We start from the raw sequence: 20,209 nt of genomic DNA, 5'->3' as shown, positions 1-20,209 counted from the left end.
AGTGAAGATCAGTCCAGAAAGCCTCTCAGCCAACAGGAGAGAGGCTCATCACTGATATTGCTCTTTTAACAGCAGAAAGTTGTGTGTCGTCTTCTGTAATTTAAATGTCCTGCAGCCACTGCGTCAGCTAATATTAAAGAATAAGTATGTAAGGTAAATATGGAGTGTGGTGGCAGATAAGTGTTGTCAGCATATCAGGTGATTGAAGGGATAGGGTGTCATGTGGTTGAGAGGGTAGATGTCATTTAAATGATTGCATGCATATGATTGGTCAAGTCTGTTGGCCGAGAGGAGTTCAGGTCCACTTGGGTCAGGCGAAAAAGGTTATTGGATTGGGTCGGAAGAGGGATTTGGGTCCAGCCAGGGGGTGGTGGAATATGATGAATCTAGCAATCGGGGTGATGATGCTGGATTGGCTAAAAAGTGCAGGGTTGCCCTGAGTGGGGGTGTCAGAAGCAGAGTGTTGGGTCCAGCAGGAGAGGGGAGTCAAGTCAGAAGGTGAGGAATGTAGTATTGGGGAGGGGGTTTTGCAGAGGGAGCCAGGAGTTTTGGTAGGGTGAGCAATGAATTGAGAATTCAGTTTAATCTTTAGCCAGCAGTTAAAGTAATCTTATGTTTCTTGAGTGACTGTTGTCCTGAAGTGAGTCAGTGCCCACTCATTCTCAGAGTATAAGGGACTTTTGTTTCAAAGGCTGGTGAATTGCTCATTTGAATTGTTGATTTCTCAGGCAACTCTCTCAGAGTCTGCTGCAATGGAATTTCCACATTGTTCCAACAATCAACTGCAGTCTCTGCTGCAGAAGCAACTTACCTCCCCATCGGAATTTCTCGGAATACATTGGAGTATACCTTGATTATATACTTGCATAGACTTTGTATGGGTGTTTATACTGAAAAGTACTTTAAATTACACAGCCACATTAGCACTCTGTCGGGTATCTGTGTGAGCAGGGACAAACAACTATGTATGCCCAATCAATCCTCACTAAGAGGTGCTGACCCCAGTGTCAACTCTCTTTGGGAATGGAGTGACATCAGCTGGTATATGGGAAACCTGAAAGGGATTTCTGTGAAAGACTACTTGCTGAAGCAGCCACTCATGGATAATTTGCATTTATTTTTGGCCTCAATTACATGGCCTGAGTGGGATCAACATCAGTATTTCAGGGGTTAATCCAAAGATAGAATTTGGAAGAGTTGAGAAAGGATTCCAGATGCTCAAAGGCTTTGGCTTTTAATGACTGGAGGTAGTGGGGAGTTTGAGATGTATTTGTATTTATACAATCTGCTGGGACCTATCCAGAATCTTGAAAATTTCAGAAGATAATAACCATTGTATTCACTACCTCTGCAACTTCTACTTATACTTGTGACATTTAAAAGTTTATTATGGTTTGTGATCTTTTTTCAAGTTAATGATGTGGATCATATGACCTGATCTGAAATCTCCCTGTCAGCAAGTCTTGAGTGGTATGATTGTTAGAGATTAAAGATTAGAGATTAAAGGAGGTCTGTTTTACTGGGAAGAAGGTACAAGGTATTTATACTTGGAGACAATGACAACAGGTCATAACAGTCGATAGACTATGAGTCCCCAAATTCCACAAAAGGTGTTGAGAATATCAGGTTGTGTACAGTTATGCTTCAAGAGATGCATTTATTTTTAGGATAAAAGAGACTTAGAGGTCTTAGGGATAGCAAATCAGCATTTCCATCTCAATGCAAAACCCATGAGATCTACATTGTAGTGCAGATGAGCTATGAGATGGGAATGCTCTGAAATATATTTGAAAACCTACAGACAGGAGAAGTCTTCAGGAGAGGGAGAGCAGCTTTATACAGCGGGTTGTAATGATTCACCACACAGGAGTATGGGTGTGAGATTATACAGGAATAAAAAACTGAACTCATGCGAAAGCAAGATTCTAAAATTCACTCAGGTTAGTGGAAATATTTTGTGTCGCCCTCATAGTGAAAGAGAACTTTAAAATTAAATTTTCCCAGATCGAGAAAACCCACATGAGCCAAGAGTGACCTTGGACTGGTTTTGGTAGAATTGAATATCTACTTAAAGGAAAATGCAAAGTATGTCTGTGAAGTGCATTTTCAATTGAGCTAAACAATGAATTGGGAATATTCTGTTTTGTAGTTTAACATATAATTTGACTACACAGGCAGTGTTTGGACAATAGTGTTTCAATGTTTTATGATAGAAAAAGTCTTAAAATGCAAAATCTTTCTGTGCATCCTTTCAAAGTTCAAATTCCTTTTTTAAAAAAAATTTGCGATCTTTACAGAAATCATAAATAGATGCACATATTAAGAATTAAACAGCATTTCCCATTGTTAGTAGATTCCTTACAGTCATTGTTTTACCAAGGATGTTACCCTGTAGCAAGTCCTTTCTGTGCTTACAAAATATAAGTGTATGCTATTTGCAATGTAAACTCAGCAGTGCTTGCTGCACTTTTCGTATTTTGGCTCCACTTAGGGATCAGCAATGTCTGGGGTATTCAACCAGAAATCAGTTCAACCCATGCAAGTAGAAACAGTTACAAATGGGCTTCCGTTTGCTTTTGAAGATTATAGAAAGGGTCTGGAACAAGTGAAGCAGCAAACGCAGCCCTGTCACTTCTGAATGTTTTCCACCAGGTTTGGAAACTAGGTTAATAATCCAACAGGAAACTAAGCCTTATAGAGTGTGATGCAAAACTTTCAAATGCTATGAGGCAAAAATGTTTTTAATGTAAATGATGATTAATTGGATTTTGGCACCATGTTTGAAAAGCACATTTGGTCATGGAGTTCAGGATTAACTACTAGCAAAGGTGATGACACTCCCAATCGCTTCTGAAAAAAGAACTTGATGAGGTATGATGCTGAAGTTCATTGGGTGAAGTGGAGACTAAAATTTTATTTCTGCTTTTTGTCTTTTCACAATTATTTATGTACCACTTCGACACATGTTAAATTGCCACGTGAGAACTTTGTTTTTCGTCTTGACAGTCCAAATGATCTATAATTCATGCTTTCACATGCTAATCTGGCAACCTCCAAATCTCCCTCTTTTTTCTCACTTAATTTCCTAAAAATAAAATCCGTGGTCTCAGCTCAGCACATCTCCTACTGGGTCTCACCGCCTACCACGAGATGAGCTATGAGTTCAGACTCTGCATAGGAATTTCTGATGTGAAGAAATTATTTGGCCACATATGTAGTGGAGGTGAGGCCAGAGGTGTTGCTAATTAGGAGGTTTCCCAAAAGTGCTGACTGTGTGGAATGTAGACAATTAACATGTATTTCTTACGCCATTTTCCATAGCTTGTTACTTGTTATATTTAGAAAGCTAACATAGAGACACAAATGATAATTTGGAGAGGTGTTTTATTGCAGCACGTCAGTTGATTTTTACACAGATCTGAAGAGCAACAGAATTTTCACAGGATTGTTTGTGCAAGACTGAGTTACTGAGCAAATTGTACACAACAGATTAAGTGAAGATATTTGAGTGACGTTTTCATAGACCACATTAATTGGCCAGGTGATTAACCAGAAAGTCTACTGAAGGATAGTTGGACAAGAAATTAATTGAAATCTTTCTTATATTTGAAATAAATCACAGTTAACGTAGAATTGTCAACATGTTTGCACATAAAAATATGAGTATAAAAGAAAAATGGGTCAGACAAGAAGAATACATTAGACAATACCAATAAGATTGGAATGAAAAGATTTCCAGATATTTTCTAGGCAAAAATAAATATATAAAATAGATCAAAACCATTTGGCCATCCTTTCAATGCCAACATTTATTCATGGAATAGGAAACAACTGTAAAATATGGGATTTGGGACTAAAGACTATTAGTTATAGGAATAAGCTCATTCAGTTGGCAATATCTGCCTCTGTGAGTTAACATCAAAATCTGCACAGTGCTGGGGAAAGATGTACACAATGCATGAAATAAGGAAAATATATAGTATTATTATCATGGGCAAATTCAGTCGCTGTACCCATGACAGAGAAAGAGAGAGACAGAGAGTAAAAAAAAGGGAAGTAGACTGATACCATGATATCGAGGAAAAGCAAATGAAGACAGAAGCACTGCTAGATTTAATAATGGGAATGAAATGAAGCAGAAAAGTAAGCATGGGAGCGTAATAACAATATAAAGGATCAAGAGAGATATACATGAGATAAAAATCAAAGTGATAGATTGAGAAAATTTAACAAGAAATGAGGATGGACTTTGGGAGGGGAACTGAAAAGAATACTGATGACAAAGAAGTCACAATCAATTAAGGGAAGTTGAATAGGATTTATGAGAAATATAAAATAAAAACAAACTAATCCATAAGGAGATAAGAACAAGAACAGCTCTAAGGAAAAAGGTCTTGGAAAAGTGCAAGAAACAATGAAGGTGAGAATGAAAAATGTTGATGAATGATTTCAAGTAAGAGGTTAAGAAAGTGAAGGGGATATATGAAAAACAAACAGAAAGGAATAGCAAAGCTCCTATAGATGCAGAAATAATAAAAGAGAATTAAGTTAAGAATAAGGAGGCTCAGTCATGAACAAATTAAAGTCAGAGGTTATGATCCTGAAATGACAGAAATGCTGAATAGTTGGTGAGCTTCAGATTGAACATATGAGAAAATATCATCAAACCGTGTCAGACATTAAGAGAATAAAGATAACACACCATAAATAATCTGAAATAAGAGGGTTTAATGTGTATAAAACTCAATTTTAAAAAAGTCATGCCAGCAGACCAGATGAATTTAGTTGATTTCTAAATAATGGGATCAAAATTAACCCAGGAAACTGTAGCCCAGTTAGATGAATGGTAGGAGCAAGAACATTCCTAGATTCTGCAAGATAACAAAAGATCTAAAGTACAGAGAGGACTAACTGAGGTAGCACGAGAAAACAAGGGCAGGGATTATAATGCACAATTAACCTGTACATGATCAATGGGATCTAGACACTGCACTAACTTGGTGTTGTCTGCTGATTAATATTGTTGCAGTTTTCAGCCACTGCTAAGTATTTATAGGGTAGTAATTTTTTGTTACTGAAAATACAGTAAACTGTGTATAAGTTGCCATAACTAATCTCATGCAATTTTAATTACATAAATTGTAAAACAAATGCATACAAAGTTAAGACAAATTTCATTTTTTGTTCCAACCACGGCTTCCTGATTCATAAGTGACTGCAGGAAGTACCTTACTCCACAGCTGCTAAAGTTCTCCCTGAGGTTACAACGCCAAGAAAGAAGCATGCTGAAGCAGCCCCCACCGCCACTGACTGAACCTGGAATATCGCCTCTGCCAAAGCCACTTCATGGCCACCAATACACCAGCCACCATCATAGTCAGAAGATTGTCCCAGCTCTGGAGAACCAGGGCTCTTTCTCAACTTCCAACAGGCCATCCAAATTAACCCCTGAGAACAAGGAATCATTCATTTGGCCACTATTGCAGATGCCGTTGAAACACCAAAGATAAAGAATGGACCTTAATCCATCAATGCTGAAATAGTTGCTCAATCTCCCACTTAACAGCTCCCCACAACATCTCTCCACCACCAAAGATGGGGAAGGAAGAAAACATGAATTTGATTCAAAATCAAATGGGGAATAATTAAAATTTTAAAAAGTTGCAGTTGGCCATGCAAGAGGTAATGGACAGGCTGAGAGGCTGAATCCCTCCTACCCTGCCACTTCTGCCATCTATCCATTTATCCACCATATATCCATGATGGATATACTTCCATTGGAAACCCTTCAGAGTATGGTCACTAGGTTGATTCTTGAGGAAGAGTTGAGCATTTTGGGTGTATGTTCTCAGAGTTTAGCAGATTGAAATTTGATCTTATTGAAAGATGTAAGGTTCTAAGGAGGCTCTGAGTTAAAGATGCTTAGAGGATGTTGCCTCTCACGAGCGAGTCGAGAACTAAGGGGACTAGTTCCAAAACAAGGAATATCCTATTTAAATGGAGAAAAGGAAGATTAATGAAAATAAGAGAGCAATGGAGTCATTTAATGTATTCAGGACAATATAGTCAGATTTTTGATGTGCAAAAGTGTCAAAAGTTGTGTTGGCAGACCAGAAAACAGAGTTGAGGCTACAATCACACCAGCCTGATATTATTAAATGGCACTGCGGGCTTAGGGGCTAAGTAGTCTGCTTCTGTTCCTATTCCTTATGTTATTGTGTGATATGGTGTCGTATAATAAATGCTGCCTGACCTGCAGTGCTTTTTCAGCACCACATTCTCGACTCTGGTATAATACTTCAGCAAATTACCCAAAATTGTGAGAGGCTTGCACCAGTTAAAGCGAGCATGTATGACTGAAAACCAGCCTGAATCTCTCAAAGGAACAGTGTATTGTGAAAGGTGCTGGAAGTCATTCCACAATTAATTCTGAAAATGAAAGAAAAATGGTACAGCATTGGAAGACTTTGAATTCCAAGGTTTTCAGAGGCTTTAAAAAAGCCTTGGCACAGAAGGTGCAAAAGAGGAGAGATCTATTGACAAGGGGCTGGGTGGTCTTCCTGGTGTGACCTGAGAGGGACTAAAATGATGTGGAGTTCATCAAGCCTGAGTATCTTCTTCAACAATAACCCTCCCACCAACATAATGATGTTTGCTACTGATTGCACAATGTTCAGCAATGTTTGTCATTCCTCAGATGTTGAAGTAGTCTATGTTCAAATGCAGCAGGTTTGGACAATTTCCAGGCTTGGGCTGACCAGCGGCAAGTAACATCCGAGCCACACAAGTGCCAGGCAATGACCAGCTCTGACAAGAGGGAATTTAATCCTGCACTATTAACATTCTGGGAGTTAGCATCGACCAAAAACTGAACACAACATATAAAAAGAGTGGTGACAAGAGCGGCTCAAAGGCTGGGATCCTATATAAAGTAACTCACCACCTGACTCCCAAAGTGTATTGAACACCTAGAAGTCAGAAACATGATGGAAATTGCCCACTTGCTTGGATGAGTGCAGCTCCAACAACGCTGAAGAGACTTTGCACCATCCAGGACAAAGCAACCCACTTGATTGGCACCACATCCATAGACTGAGGCACAGTAGCAGCAGTGTATACTATCTACAAGATGCACTGCAAATATTCATTAAGGCTACATAGACCGAGCCTTCTGAACCCACAAGCACTTCTGTCCAGAAAGACAAAAGCTGCAGGTACATGAGAACATCACCAGCAGCAAGTTCCTCTCCAAGCCATTCACCATCCTGTCTTTTGCCCTTCCCTGAGTTTCATTGGGTCAAATTCCTAGGACTCCCTCCCGAACAGCAAGATGGACTCCAAAGGTTCAAGAGGCGGCACACCATCACCTTCTGAAGGGCAACTAGGAATGGACAATATGTGATAACCCAGCCAGCGACACCCACATCCCAAGAAAGAACAGAAGAAAATATGTGCCAAAAGATATTCAATGACCTCACATAAGTAGTTTGGGTCAGTGATGTTCTTTCCTCACCAATACACCATTCAACACATAGACAGTTAAACTCACGATAACTCCATATTTATCGACTAGCAGTAGCCATCAATTGGAGCCTATAAAGGACATTAATGTGCTCGACCACACTTTATCTATGAAGCTTACAATAAACAGATTTCATCACACTCGCTGGTGTATTTCCTTCTCTTTTATAGGATAAGGTGATGGATTACCACAAATTGCAAAAGCTAGCTGGAAGACAATAGCTATGCCTACAAATCCAGGCAGCCTTGGAAGAAATGGTGTTGGCTGATGTTGAGGTATCCACCTCAAAAGCATGGCTACAAAGACACTGATACCATCAAAGATGATGGTACCCTCATATCTAATCCTGAAACTGTGTGTAGAGGATGACAAAGTGACATGGATCCACAGTGATGAGATGCCAGGCATGAGGAGTTTTTAACTAAGCAGGGAGCAAGGAAATCAGAGATGCCAGCCCCAGTGGAGGATGAGGGTGCAGTTGGGCTCTACAAAAGACTGAGATTGTTATTTAAGAGGCAAGGAAGTACAGAAAATAAATGATAGGTATGCATAAAAAAAAATGCTCAGTGCATTAAGTAGATTGTAGTCCATCTCAAAACACATGGAAGTACCCAGCACTGACTTTGCACAGGGCTTTGCACTGTCCTTGAGACTTGCCCTTTTCAAACATGGAGCAGTGGCCAATTGCATGAGCACACCTATGGATCAAGTCATGATGCAGCATCTAGTGGGTCAGCTTCAGCTGCTGCTTCACCATAAGCATAAGTGATGCATTGGAAGCTCAAATGGAGGTCAGTTGAGTTCAATTTGCTGCTGTTCAAGTTTCAGATGGCTATCATTGTGACGGCAAATGACAGTGTGCAAGTTTATCTGCCTTTGAAGAGATAACAAGGATTGTTAGGATATCACCACATTTCAGTTGGCAGTAGTTCCATGGAGCATGAAACTGCTGTCATGGCTCAGAAAGACAGCATTACTTTTGCACTGCTGCCACTCCACAAGTTCCCATGTTCCTGCCACGAGCAGTAGTTTAAAAGTATGAACATCATGGTGTGATTATGTGTAATCATGTGGCTAAGAGTGAGAGCTGTATAAAGATCTCCTGGAGGAGACACATTGGGGCAGTGCAGATCATTGACCAGCTGTTATGTTTGTCCGTAAAGAAAAGTTGTATTAAAATATACTCAGATGACTACAAAGTGACTTAGAAAACAATAAGACTTCCCATTCTGTTGACTCAAAGTCAAAATAGCCCATACCCTGTTTACATTCACAACTTGAACTAGATACAGAAGGCACCAAACTCTTGCAGATTAGAAACAACTGCAGGAAGAAATTAGTCATCGTTTAACCTGTAGTCAATTGATGATCCACTTAAATAGTGCTGATGGTGTTTCTTTTCACAGCTTGAATGTTAATGAGACAATCTATGATTAAGAAGTTATATAATCCAGAACAGTGAGCTCCAAAAAGCAGAGCTGCTATTACATTTTCAAATGGATACTTGCTGTACTCTCTCTAACTCCCAAAGCAATGTGGCTTCTGGTACAACTCACTCAACTCTGCGCACCCATTTGAATACCATCCTGAACCTCAAGTGGTATATTTGGCAACCAAGTAATACGCACCACTAATCAACATCAATACTGTGTCTAGAAATATACAAAAGTCAACAGGGACTTGGAGAGATAGTGGTCATGTGGTCCAGAACTCCAGAACTTCTAAGCACATGGATTCAAATCCCACCGTGGCACTTGGTGGAATTTGAACTAAGTAAAAATCTGAAATAAAGGTTGAAAGAAGTTTGTGGTGGGACCACTGTTGTTTATTAGATATATTTATGTATTTCTAGATTTATGACCAGAGCCCAGGTGAGGTTCCACAATTCATTACGATTCCAGGTGTGGTATCCTCAACTGAGAGTCAGAATGAGCTAGCTCCCTTCTTTAGTTGGTTGCTACAAGGTCAAATTAAATAAGGAATCCCTTCCCTTGAGGATACCTTTTTTCTCCAGAACCAGTGAAATGATATTTTAAAAGAGTCAATTTAGCCAGGATTTCTTTGTTTAATCAAAATAAGTGAGTATATTAATTGCTGTATGCAAGAAGAGATGCAAATGTAGTATACACACACACATACTAAAATAACAGGTCACTCCAAAAGGTTAAAACTAATGAAAGTGATACGATGAGTACAGTACAGCCTCCATTATCCAAACTTCAATATCAACATTTCGGATTAACTGAACAAGATCTCAAAGTCCCATAAAAACGGCATTAGGCATCTCAGCATTTAGTTATCAGTTCAACGGCATTATGGCATGTCTTGCTTGATAACAGAGGCATGTTTGGATAACCGGCACTCATAAATTACGGCTTGTTTGCAATCAGATTGGTTATCTGAACAATTGATTCTCTGAACTAAATACTTCCCTCCTGTCTCGTTAGGATAATCAAGTTTCAAGTATTTGACTTATTTGTGAAGAGCAGATAAGATGACATTGTGATCGTTATTGTTGCACTAATACTGTAGATGTTGGCAGCTGCAAGGGTAATTTTGAGGTTCTTGCTATTGTGGGTTGGTGGAACATCCTTTGGCCTGACCCTTTTTTTTGTTGCAGCACTCAAAGTGAGATGGGTCTACCTTTGCCTGCAACATGGGGATAATTCAAGGATAGTTCTTTGACTTTGATCTCCATAGCATGCTAACGCTGAAACCCAGCATGATACGCATCAAAGTGTTCAGTCTCATGAGTCCCTGTCACTAGAGTTGAAATTATTTTTTAACCCTTTTCATTGTGCATTCTTCAAAGGGAGAAACACAAAATGTGTCTGCAATATAGGGACATAATTCCTGATGAAGGGCTTATGCCCGAAGCGTCGATTCTCCTGCTCCTTGGATGCTGCCTGACCGGCTGTGCTTTTCTAACACCACACTCTCGTCTCTGGTCTCCATCATCTGCAGTCCTCACTTTCTCTTACATAATCCACAAGGGTTGACTGTTGTTGACCCCAGGTTGTTAGCCCCCTGTATTCATTGTAGTGAAGAGATCACACTCCAGTTTCCTTGATAACTTACATGTGCAACATTCCGTCGGCTTAAACAGGACTCATTGAATTTAAGCCCACATGTTTTCTGTAGAAGTCCTCCTTTTAAAAACAGTACATGTTGGAATTAAAAGTAAAGAAATATCTCTCAATATAAGGGGTTCTGATAACAATTCATAACGATTGTTTCAGAATTTGCAGACGATATCATGTATGGAGCATAGAAAGGATGAATCAAAAGGAGGAAAAGTGTGAAGAGGTTAGCACTGATTGAATAAACAGCAAATTAAATTCAACATAAGAAGGTTCATTTTGCCATTTCTTCACAATGTAATGAACTAGTGATGTTGAAGAGCATTCCCTTACAGAAGATGCAATCCCTTCTGTAATTTGGGTACAATCCCAAATTAAGGGCAAGAACAATGCTATGTTCTTCTATTTGATGTAAACGTACCAATCATAAACAAAATTAGTGGTACAATAATGTGGTTCTTTATTTGAAGATAAGACAGTATACAGCCAGTGTTAACCAATAGTTTTTTTATAACTGGAAAAATATACTTTTATTCATAAAAAATATCTTTATATACACACATTGTCACTGAAGCAGTTTAGTCCTGTACAGTAGCATATGGAGAAACAAATACTGGAGTTTGACTGAATCCAACAAACAAAGCAAAGACATTTCATTCTTGTACAAGATTATATTTACATATATTTGAGGCACAGAATGGAGTGGAGGGTGGTGGTGAGGGGGTGATGGTGGTGGTGGAGGTGGCGTATCTGATAACTTAACAGACCACCATTTAACTTCGGCAGAAAGATCTTAGATGGTGTTCTTTCCCCACTGTGCCTTGGCGGCAGCTGCCTTAGTGCATCACGTAGTCCTGGACCTTGGAATGTGCCAGTCTGCAACACTCAGCCGAGGTCAACTCCTCGCTGTAAATGCTTGACATCCACATCTGTTGCAACTACTGTAGACTGATAGAGTAACGGGACTAATACCTCAGATCCCGTCTTTGTTGGCGTGATTGACAACAATGTAAGATCTGTCTCCTTAAAAACATATGTAAACTATACAAAACAAGGAACACAATATTTAATTTCTCATGGAATAAAACAGCAATGTATGGACAGCCTTCATTTGGTGCACCTGGATTACTGTACATAGTGACACAAGAGACAGGAGCAGAGCCGATAACCTGACTCTTTGAATCTACTTCACCAGTCACCAAGACTATGGCTGATCCAGCGTAACCCCTTTTTTTTCCTGCATAATCCCTTAATTCCCTTAGTATCTGAAAACTATGGATCTATATCTGGACTTTACTAAATAACTGAGTATCCACAGCTCTCTGGAGTAGAATATTTCAAAGATCCTTCTTTGACAGAGGAGACCTGAAATAGATCTTCAGAATTATAAAGATGTTTAATGATATGCCAGTGATTGAAGGGGATAGCAATGTTAAATTTAAAAGGAGGTTTCAGATTATAAGTGATAGAATGTTGCATTTTCACTGGGTATCTAGCTTGCTTTCTAAAAAGGTGGCATGACACTCATTCGGACTTTCCAATACAAGTCCCACTGTGCCTTCCTCAAATCAGGTTGTTTGGATGGCGGTCATGTGGTTTTCTCTCAAAAAAGGTTCCAGAGGTTGAAATCCCACCCAGTGAGAACTGTCAGCCAAACCAAAGGCTGGCAAGAGTCTTTCACTCAGCAGAAAGACCAAGACGGCTATGACTGGTGCCAGTGTGACAAGCAGCATTAAGAGAATCCAAGTATCAGGTAATGTTGTTTGGAGGTTGGGGTTCGAGTCAGAGAGAAGGGGGAGAGAGAGATCAAAGCAAGGACAGGGGATGATTCTCAGCAGCCGCCCACTGCCCTATGACAAGTTCTTTGATCATACACACATTGGTGCTGATTGAGGGGCCTCTCCCATAACTGACACCCTGGCTCCACTGTTTTACCATTCAGGTGGATTAACTCTTTCTCATCTCATCTAGAGTTGAGATCATCACAATGTAGTATGGCAACTGCTCTTCCCAAGACTGCAAGAAACCATAGAGTTGTGAACACAGTCCAGTCCATCTCTCAAAACAGCCTTTCATTCATTAACTCCATCCCTACTTCCTGCTACCTTGGTATAGCAACATCATAATCAAATTAAACCGAAAGAACAGCAGATGCTGTAAATTGGAAACAAAACCAGAAGTTACTGGAAAAGCTCAGCAAGTCTGGCAGCATTAGTGAAGAGAAATCAGAGTTAATGTTTCAGGTCTGGTCATAATCAAGGACCTCTCACACACTGGTTATGTTCTCTTATGTCAGGCAGAAGATATAAAAGTTTGAATACACACACAAACAGATTCAATAACAGTTTCCTCCCCACTGTTTGAATGGACCTCTCAAACGTTAATTCTGATCTTTCACTCTCTGCACTTTCTCTGTGGCTGTAATACTGTGTTCTGCACTCTGTTCTGGTATCCTGATGCACTTTGCATGGTACAATCTGCCTGTAGAGCACGCAAAACAGTATATTTCACAGTATCATGGTACGTGACAATAATCAATCCATCAATCAGATCATTGCAAACGGTTAGGAATAGGTCCTTAAGTGGTCATTAGTTGAAGGTTGAGCTTGGAGCTTCCTGACCAACATGTAATCCCAGTCAAGCTCAGAAGATTGCTCATTTCTGGCGTGCCACCACACCCCCTAATTGATTTTTGCTCCAGGCCTATCACCTCTGGGACTAGAAGATTCTGAACAATAAATGAGAGGGCAAGGGGAGGGTATAGATGCATTTTGGGAAGACTTATTGAGAATAAAAGGAGGTTTGTGTGGAGTATTAATACCGGTATTGACCCTGTGGTACTGAAGACCTATTTATGTGCTGTAAGTCTTATATACTTACTTATAAGTATATTCTGTGCTCTTTGGAACTGTGTTTGGCTATAGAACAACATATCGGAGGTTTATAAAGTCATGAGGGCATGGATAGGATGAATAGCCAAGCTCTTTTCCACAGGGTGGGGGAGACCAAAACTAGAGGGCATAAGTTTAAGGTGAGAGGGGAAAGATTTAAAAAGGACCTGAAATGTGACATTTTCATGCATAGGGTGGTGCATGTATGGAACAAGCTGCCAGAGGAAGTGGTGGAGGTGGGTACAGTGACGACATTTAAAATTGGTATATGAATAGGAAAGATTTAGTGGGATATTGGCCAAGTGCTGGCAAATGGGACTCGATCAGAATGAGATGTGTGGTCAGCATGGACGGGTTGAACCAAGTGGTATGTTTCCATGCTGCTTAACTCCATGACTCGATATCAGTAGAAACCCACTTTGCCCTTCCTGGGAATATCCAAAATTTGATATAATTAATACTGACGTTGTCATTGTTTTCCGTAATGAATTCTATTTATGTGGTCAAATTAACAATAATGAACATGATAAAATGTTGGAGCAATCATTGATTACTGCAATTTACCAGTCAATATAAAAGTACATATGTATTACTCATTTAACCTTTGAAAAAGATACTGTAATAATGGATTGAAATCTTTTAATTTAGGGGATAAATCAATTGGTAGTGAGATCAAGTGACCAGCAATTGAATTACTGAAGTGAAGATTGCTTGCATAAAACCATCAGACAATCATTAAACTCCTTTAATAAAAGAATCAAGGATGATATAATTGTTAATTTCTCAGGAACAATGCAACTGAAGATTTTCCAAATCTCCATTACCAATGTGTCAAAATTCTGACAGTGGATTTTGTTTTTCAGTGATAATGAAGACAAGCCATTGAAAGAAAGCCAACAATCACTGAATGAGGTAGTGAAGCCAACGGGAAGTGATGACAGTTTGGCAGTGTATGAAGATGGTGGACCAGAAGTGCAGTTCAATGAAGATGGCTCATTCATTGGACAATACAGAGGAAGTAAGGAGAATGATGCAGCAGATGAAAATGGAAGTTCTATAGCCACCTCTCCAATGAAAGCATGAGAAATATGTTCGTAAACCTTTCTTAGTGAATTTGTTGTACAACTGAATATTTGTTACACGTTAACTCAGATTGCCAACAAGCTAAAAGAAAATAAGTTAATCGGGTCATAAAGGATGCTTATCTAATATTTGATAAAGACTAAGATGCATGGGATTTTTGGTTGCAGTCCACCTGTCAGTCTAAGGGATATGTTGTGCAAAATCCATGTAAAATACAAGTGTCTGTAGGTTTGTAACAGAAATGGCTTCTAGTTGCTGATAAAGTAATCGCTTATAACCTTTTAAATCCTTGCTGCTGTTATTAGCACATTTGAGTCCCTTTGTTACAGTTTGTTTCGGTGTCTTGTGATCCTACATGTTTAGAAGTTAAAAACTTGCAGAACTGAAATTGATATCCTACATGAACTTAAGGAGACCAACACCTGATGCACTGATGCCTCTTAATGCAATGACTATGGCAGCTGAAGGGACCAAGAACATTATTCCTCTTTTATTTTAGTCAATAGAAGAGTTCACAAAATACTATGATCACAATTTGCAAATTAAATTTTGTGGCTACAGGAAAAAAGTAAGAAATCAATTATTTATATGCAGAATTCTATCCAGCAAAAAGGTCCAAAATCCTCCTCTGAGTTTACAGTGATAACTTCCAGTGGGAGTCTGATTTGGAACTGAATATTTTTAAAGAATGGCATGCAGAGGATGATGGAAATTCATGTTTAAAATTGATGCATACTTGCAACAATGGAACAATTGATTTGTCAGAATCATTAATCATTTTGTAAACTGTACCATTGTTAAAGGTGCATCTGACTGTACAATCCTTGTGTCTTATTTTTCTTCGATTATGCTCTTTATCCAAAGTTCTGCATTTAATGATTGTATTCAGTCACCTGTTTTAGTTATTCTCATGGCAAAACAGTGCAATGTACATTTTATAATTCGGAATATATTTAGAATTTGGAGGAGAACTGCTGAAGATTAATTTTCAGCAAAACAACAATGTTTTTAAAGCAATTCCTGCTATGAGTTCTGGATAAACACTTAAAATGTTACTTTTGTTGATTCACAGCCTAGGTGTCATTAATAAATATCTAAGTGTCTGATTTAAATTGTGTGTACAATAGGTAAAACGTGGCTTCATGATACTGAACTAAATAAAGCACGTCTCCACCTCAGAAAATTTGTATACTGCAAAGAATTTTGCATTCATTTTTTATTCGTGAACAATCGTGAAGTTATTGTGTTTGTGTTAATGTTTTTATTCATAGAGTTTCAGAGGTCTAATTTTTGTTCTTGTCTAACAGTGCGTGGTTTTTTATTTTTAAAATATTTCAAATTGCAACATTTTGTAAAATGTACAAATAATATTTATATTAACAAATTAGAGAGTATTTGCCATCTTCTGCAACTGTTGTACAAAACTTTACAGTACTTACAATGGCAAAAAGCTAACTAAATATGAATATTTCCAATGTTTTAAAACTCTTTGCAGAGGTCTGGTTTGGAAGGAACAATTGGCATTGGATCTTTTTGTGGTTAAAGAAGACCTAAAGGAATTGTATATTTTCATGAGCCTTATTAAGCATGCATGTCATGTAGCATGCAAAATTTCATTTTTTTAAGTGTGGAAACAAGTTCAAGCTTTGGTTTATATATGGCTGTGCATCATTACATATTAAGTCCTTTTATCAAGGTGAATTGAGTTATTTGTGTAGCTACCTTATTTACAGGAAATGAATCATTTGTAAATGACAGATTTAATCATGCCAGATTTTTAGGAAACCGTTTTCTAATGATGATCAGATTCAATAAAATTACTGTCAATGCAAGGGTGTTTCTACATTTTCTGTCGTAAGGGAATAGGCTTTTTGTTAGGCATGCTTTTTTTAAAAAAAAATGTTGATGAACCAAAGTATAATTTCAAAGCCTTATGTTTGTATGGTATGTTTCATTTTATTATATGTTTGGACTGAAATTCTGCACAATTGGTGGAATGGGCATCACACGCAAAAACAAATGCTATACCAACCAATGCCCTGAAGCACAAAATGTGAGAACAGATACTTGCTTTTAAAATAAACTTGAGTCCAAGGGTATAATAAACCAAATACTGACTGCAGTTTTCAGGCTATTTGTAAACTATTGCTCCTCAAGTTACAGAGGTAATCTGTTCAGTATGCATGGTGTACGTTGCCCCTTTTTGACAGTCTCGATCACTGTAGCTGCTGGTTCAATTGCTTACCAATATAGTCTTCATTCGCAATCAGTAACTGTGTATCATTATATGTCTTCTCAAAAGAAACTTTGAAAACTTGTATCAAGTTTAACAAACCAACTTTCATAATTTGTATGCTCACTCAGATATTGTAAAATCCCCTAAGAGTAATTGTTAACTTATTTAACTTGTAGTGACGTGATGTTATTAAACAATCTGTATGGCTATAGTACTTGCAGTCACTGTATTAGGTAGAAAGCTATGACAAACGTACTTTATAGTATATGCCCATTAAAAAAGTTCAAATACCCCTTCAAGTGATGCAATGATGTGTTTTGACTTAAATAAAAGTCATGTAAGGTTTGCAAATTCATTTTTTCTACCTGTACAACATTCTTGTGTTATAAAAGATCATCATGGAATGTTTCCGCTACTAATATGTGTTGTGTAAATGATCATGTGATCTTTCCAAACATGGATGCTTGTCTTATTAAACACTGAGTAACAAATGTTTTATGTGTCTCTTGGTACTTAAACATATTATACTATTTATATTCATTACCCTAAGGAAATAGCATTTCAGTCTTTCTCAGGAGGTATTCCTGTCACTGTTTTGACATTCATGGGTCCCATCCGAAAATACAAGTTTCTTCTGGAATCTCTGTTATAGTTACTGAAATTCACCGTTAGCTATCCAAAACAAAACAAGCCCATGTCATAGATTGTTTTCTTTGGAAGGATGAAGGCTGTAACATATAGCAAAAGATATCATTGATTTAAAAAAAAATCCATAGTCACACTGGAGAAAAACAACAACTGGTGGTTTAAACTGAGGGTCACCACACCTCAACCAAAACGGCAAGATTGAGAGGGTAGGACTACATGGTGAGTGCGGGCATTGAACAATTGGTGTCATTCTGCATCACAAAATGTTATTCTGTCAACGGAGTGAGCAAACCGACTTGATAATAAATCAACACATGTACAGAAGAATATTTCTTTCTGATTACAATTTAATGACTGTAGGCAATACTATCTGAAAAACAGAAAGCAGACAATCAGAGGTTTCATGTATCTCTCTAGCACCTCCCATGGCCACTCCCATGTGTTGTGTTATATTCTGGCATATAATCCGAGATCAGCTGTACTTTTCTCCAGTATTGATTGGGAAGAGGGAAGCTATTGAGGGTGAAATTTATCTCTGTTGAACATTTTAATTGTGTGATACGAGGTCTCTTACGCATGATGCATTATAAAGTTCATGTGTAATACTGATTTGATGCCAGGAGTTCCATTTTGTAGCTCCAACTTCCAACTATTGCTTTGTACAGTGAGCACAATGTTAATGAACACAAAGGAGCCTCATCCACCAACACTTTTCAGAGGACCGTCTACTACTTGCAGGTTAGTTTCTAGGTTATTTCTTCTGTTTTTGTTTTGCATTTCTACTCATTGTTTGCTGTATGCAGCATTAATTGTGTGTGCTCTGGCAGTTCTTTGCAGACATGGGTGGCCAAATCGGGATTTATCTTGGGCAAAACTGGGAGAATGAGCAGGTGTCATTCAGAGTAGGCAAAGCTGCTTGAAAATGGAGGAGAAATTGAAGCAGTCCTGTCAGCAGTGTTCTTTGCCATAATAGTCAGTACTAGCTCCACAATGGATATGAAAGAATGCATGTATGTCTCTTCTCTCTAATCATTCCTGCAACTGCACTGAGCTTAGCTGTAAGAAAGAGATGGTTCCCATAGTTTAAAGCTCACCAGTGCAGGTGATCTGTGACGTCTAGACTCAAACTTGACAGTGACTAAATGTTGAGTGTGTAGTGAAGCACATCAGTGAGTGCTCATTGTGATAGAGTGAAGAGAAATTAGTATGTTGGTTTGTGAATTGAGCAGTGGACAAGCCTTAGACTTGGTGGCTTTCCTGCATTTGGTGATTCATAAGGCAGACAAACCTTGTGGTTTCGCTGGTCTCCACAGGTAGATTTTCTGGAACAGAGCTCTACCTTGTTACCAGATGTTAATCCTAATAAAGCATGGCCAACTAGGAGACTCCCCCAATTTTAACACTTGCTGTAGTATACTAGAAATATTTGGCCATGTTATGAATGCACCTTCCAAGGTCATTAACCTTTAAGGTGGGACTCAAACAAAGGGCTTTTGGTTCAGAGGTTAAGATACCACTAACTGTGCCACAAAACTTCCTGGTGAATCAAACTAATGATGCTATAACCCTTAGCAACCATGTCTTACTTTGAATTTTACATAAGATCATTAAATCTCTTCCTGCACTACATACACATAATTGAGGCTACATTCTTGGCATTGACCTCTGACATTATGGACAGAATCTTCCAGGGGCATGAATAATGTGGGCTAAGGCATGAAATATTAGAAACAAAATAACTGCAGATGCACGAATCCAAGGTAGATAAGCAAGAGACTGGAAGAACACTGCATGCCAGGCAGCATCGGGTGGTAGAGAAGTCAACTCTTCTTCAGGACAGAAGAGCTGCAGATAAAGGGGATGGGGGTACAGGGTGGTGAGGTGGGGATAGGTGAACATAGGTAGAGCACAGGAAATGGGGCAGATTTGCAGCAGAGATCCAGACCTATCCTGACATTGGGAACAACTCATAGCATTTTTAAGTAAGTCCATAGGTGGTCAAGATGAGATTCTGCTCAGCAGTGGTCAGTTACTTATTCAGGGCAATTATTGCTTGTTAACAACTCAATGAACTGCACATCTAGCCTCATTAATATGCAACTTCCATCTGATTACTGGCCACAAGCAAACTGAACATTGAGAATTCTTGAAATGGATGTCAGAGTGGGGGCCTAGCGACTTCAGCTCACCACTGGCTATCAAGGACCTTCATGTTGGTCACCACACAACAGCATCTAAGATGTGATCCATGAGCACCAGCCACTCCAGTCAATGAACATTGGCATCTAATAATTACCAACTCCTCAGGCTCTTCATGGAGCTTCTTCAATTCACTTAGGACGTTGAGTCCCGTAATTCAGGCTACACCAGTAACTAACATTGAAAGGCTGCTCCAAGGGCACTATGCACGGAGAGACAGACGCATAGCTCACAGTTACAACAGACTGCATCTCAGGGCTGCTTGTTTGCTGCCTTCATGCTTTCTTCTTTTGTCTCAACCTGCATGCTTGCAACTGCCCTGTCTCGCCATGCTGTGCCACGTGTGTTAGCTTCAATTCGAGCTAAAGACTGTCAGTATTGCAGTCTTGATGTGTTCTTTAGCACAGATACTCTGGCTGCCCATAATGCTCGTCAGTAGGTATCTGTCCAGAGGTGGGGAATGTGTTGCTGTGTGGCGCACTGAAACTCAGCAAGATAGAAAATAGGAACAGGATTACAACATTTCACCTTTCACTTTCAGAATGTTCAC

General features: G+C 38.9%; 1 protein-coding gene across 13 annotated transcripts in view; it reads left to right on the top strand.

Annotated features, from left to right (window-relative positions):
• The window catches only part of chl1b (cell adhesion molecule L1-like b), a 900,313-nt gene extending 883,006 nt beyond the window's left edge, over nucleotides 1–17,307 (top strand). For all 13 annotated transcript variants that reach the window (XM_087994484.1, XM_087994483.1, XM_087994485.1 and 10 more), the window contains one exon: nucleotides 14,357–17,307. In XM_087994484.1, coding sequence (XP_087850610.1) covers nucleotides 14,357–14,576 — 220 coding nt within the window. In that variant the 3' untranslated portion in view covers nucleotides 14,577–17,307. The remainder of the gene's footprint in view (nucleotides 1–14,356) is intronic.
• Nucleotides 17,308–20,209: the final 2,902 nt, after the last annotated feature.

Source organism: Chiloscyllium plagiosum, unplaced genomic scaffold, assembly GCF_037043375.1.
Source record: "Chiloscyllium plagiosum isolate Xiang-an unplaced genomic scaffold, Cpla_swu_hap1 HiC_scaffold_14, whole genome shotgun sequence".
Classification (NCBI taxonomy): Eukaryota; Metazoa; Chordata; class Chondrichthyes; order Orectolobiformes; family Hemiscylliidae; genus Chiloscyllium; species Chiloscyllium plagiosum.
The sequence above is the reverse complement of the archived record's forward strand: the minus strand, read 5'-3'. Positions and strand labels throughout refer to the sequence as shown.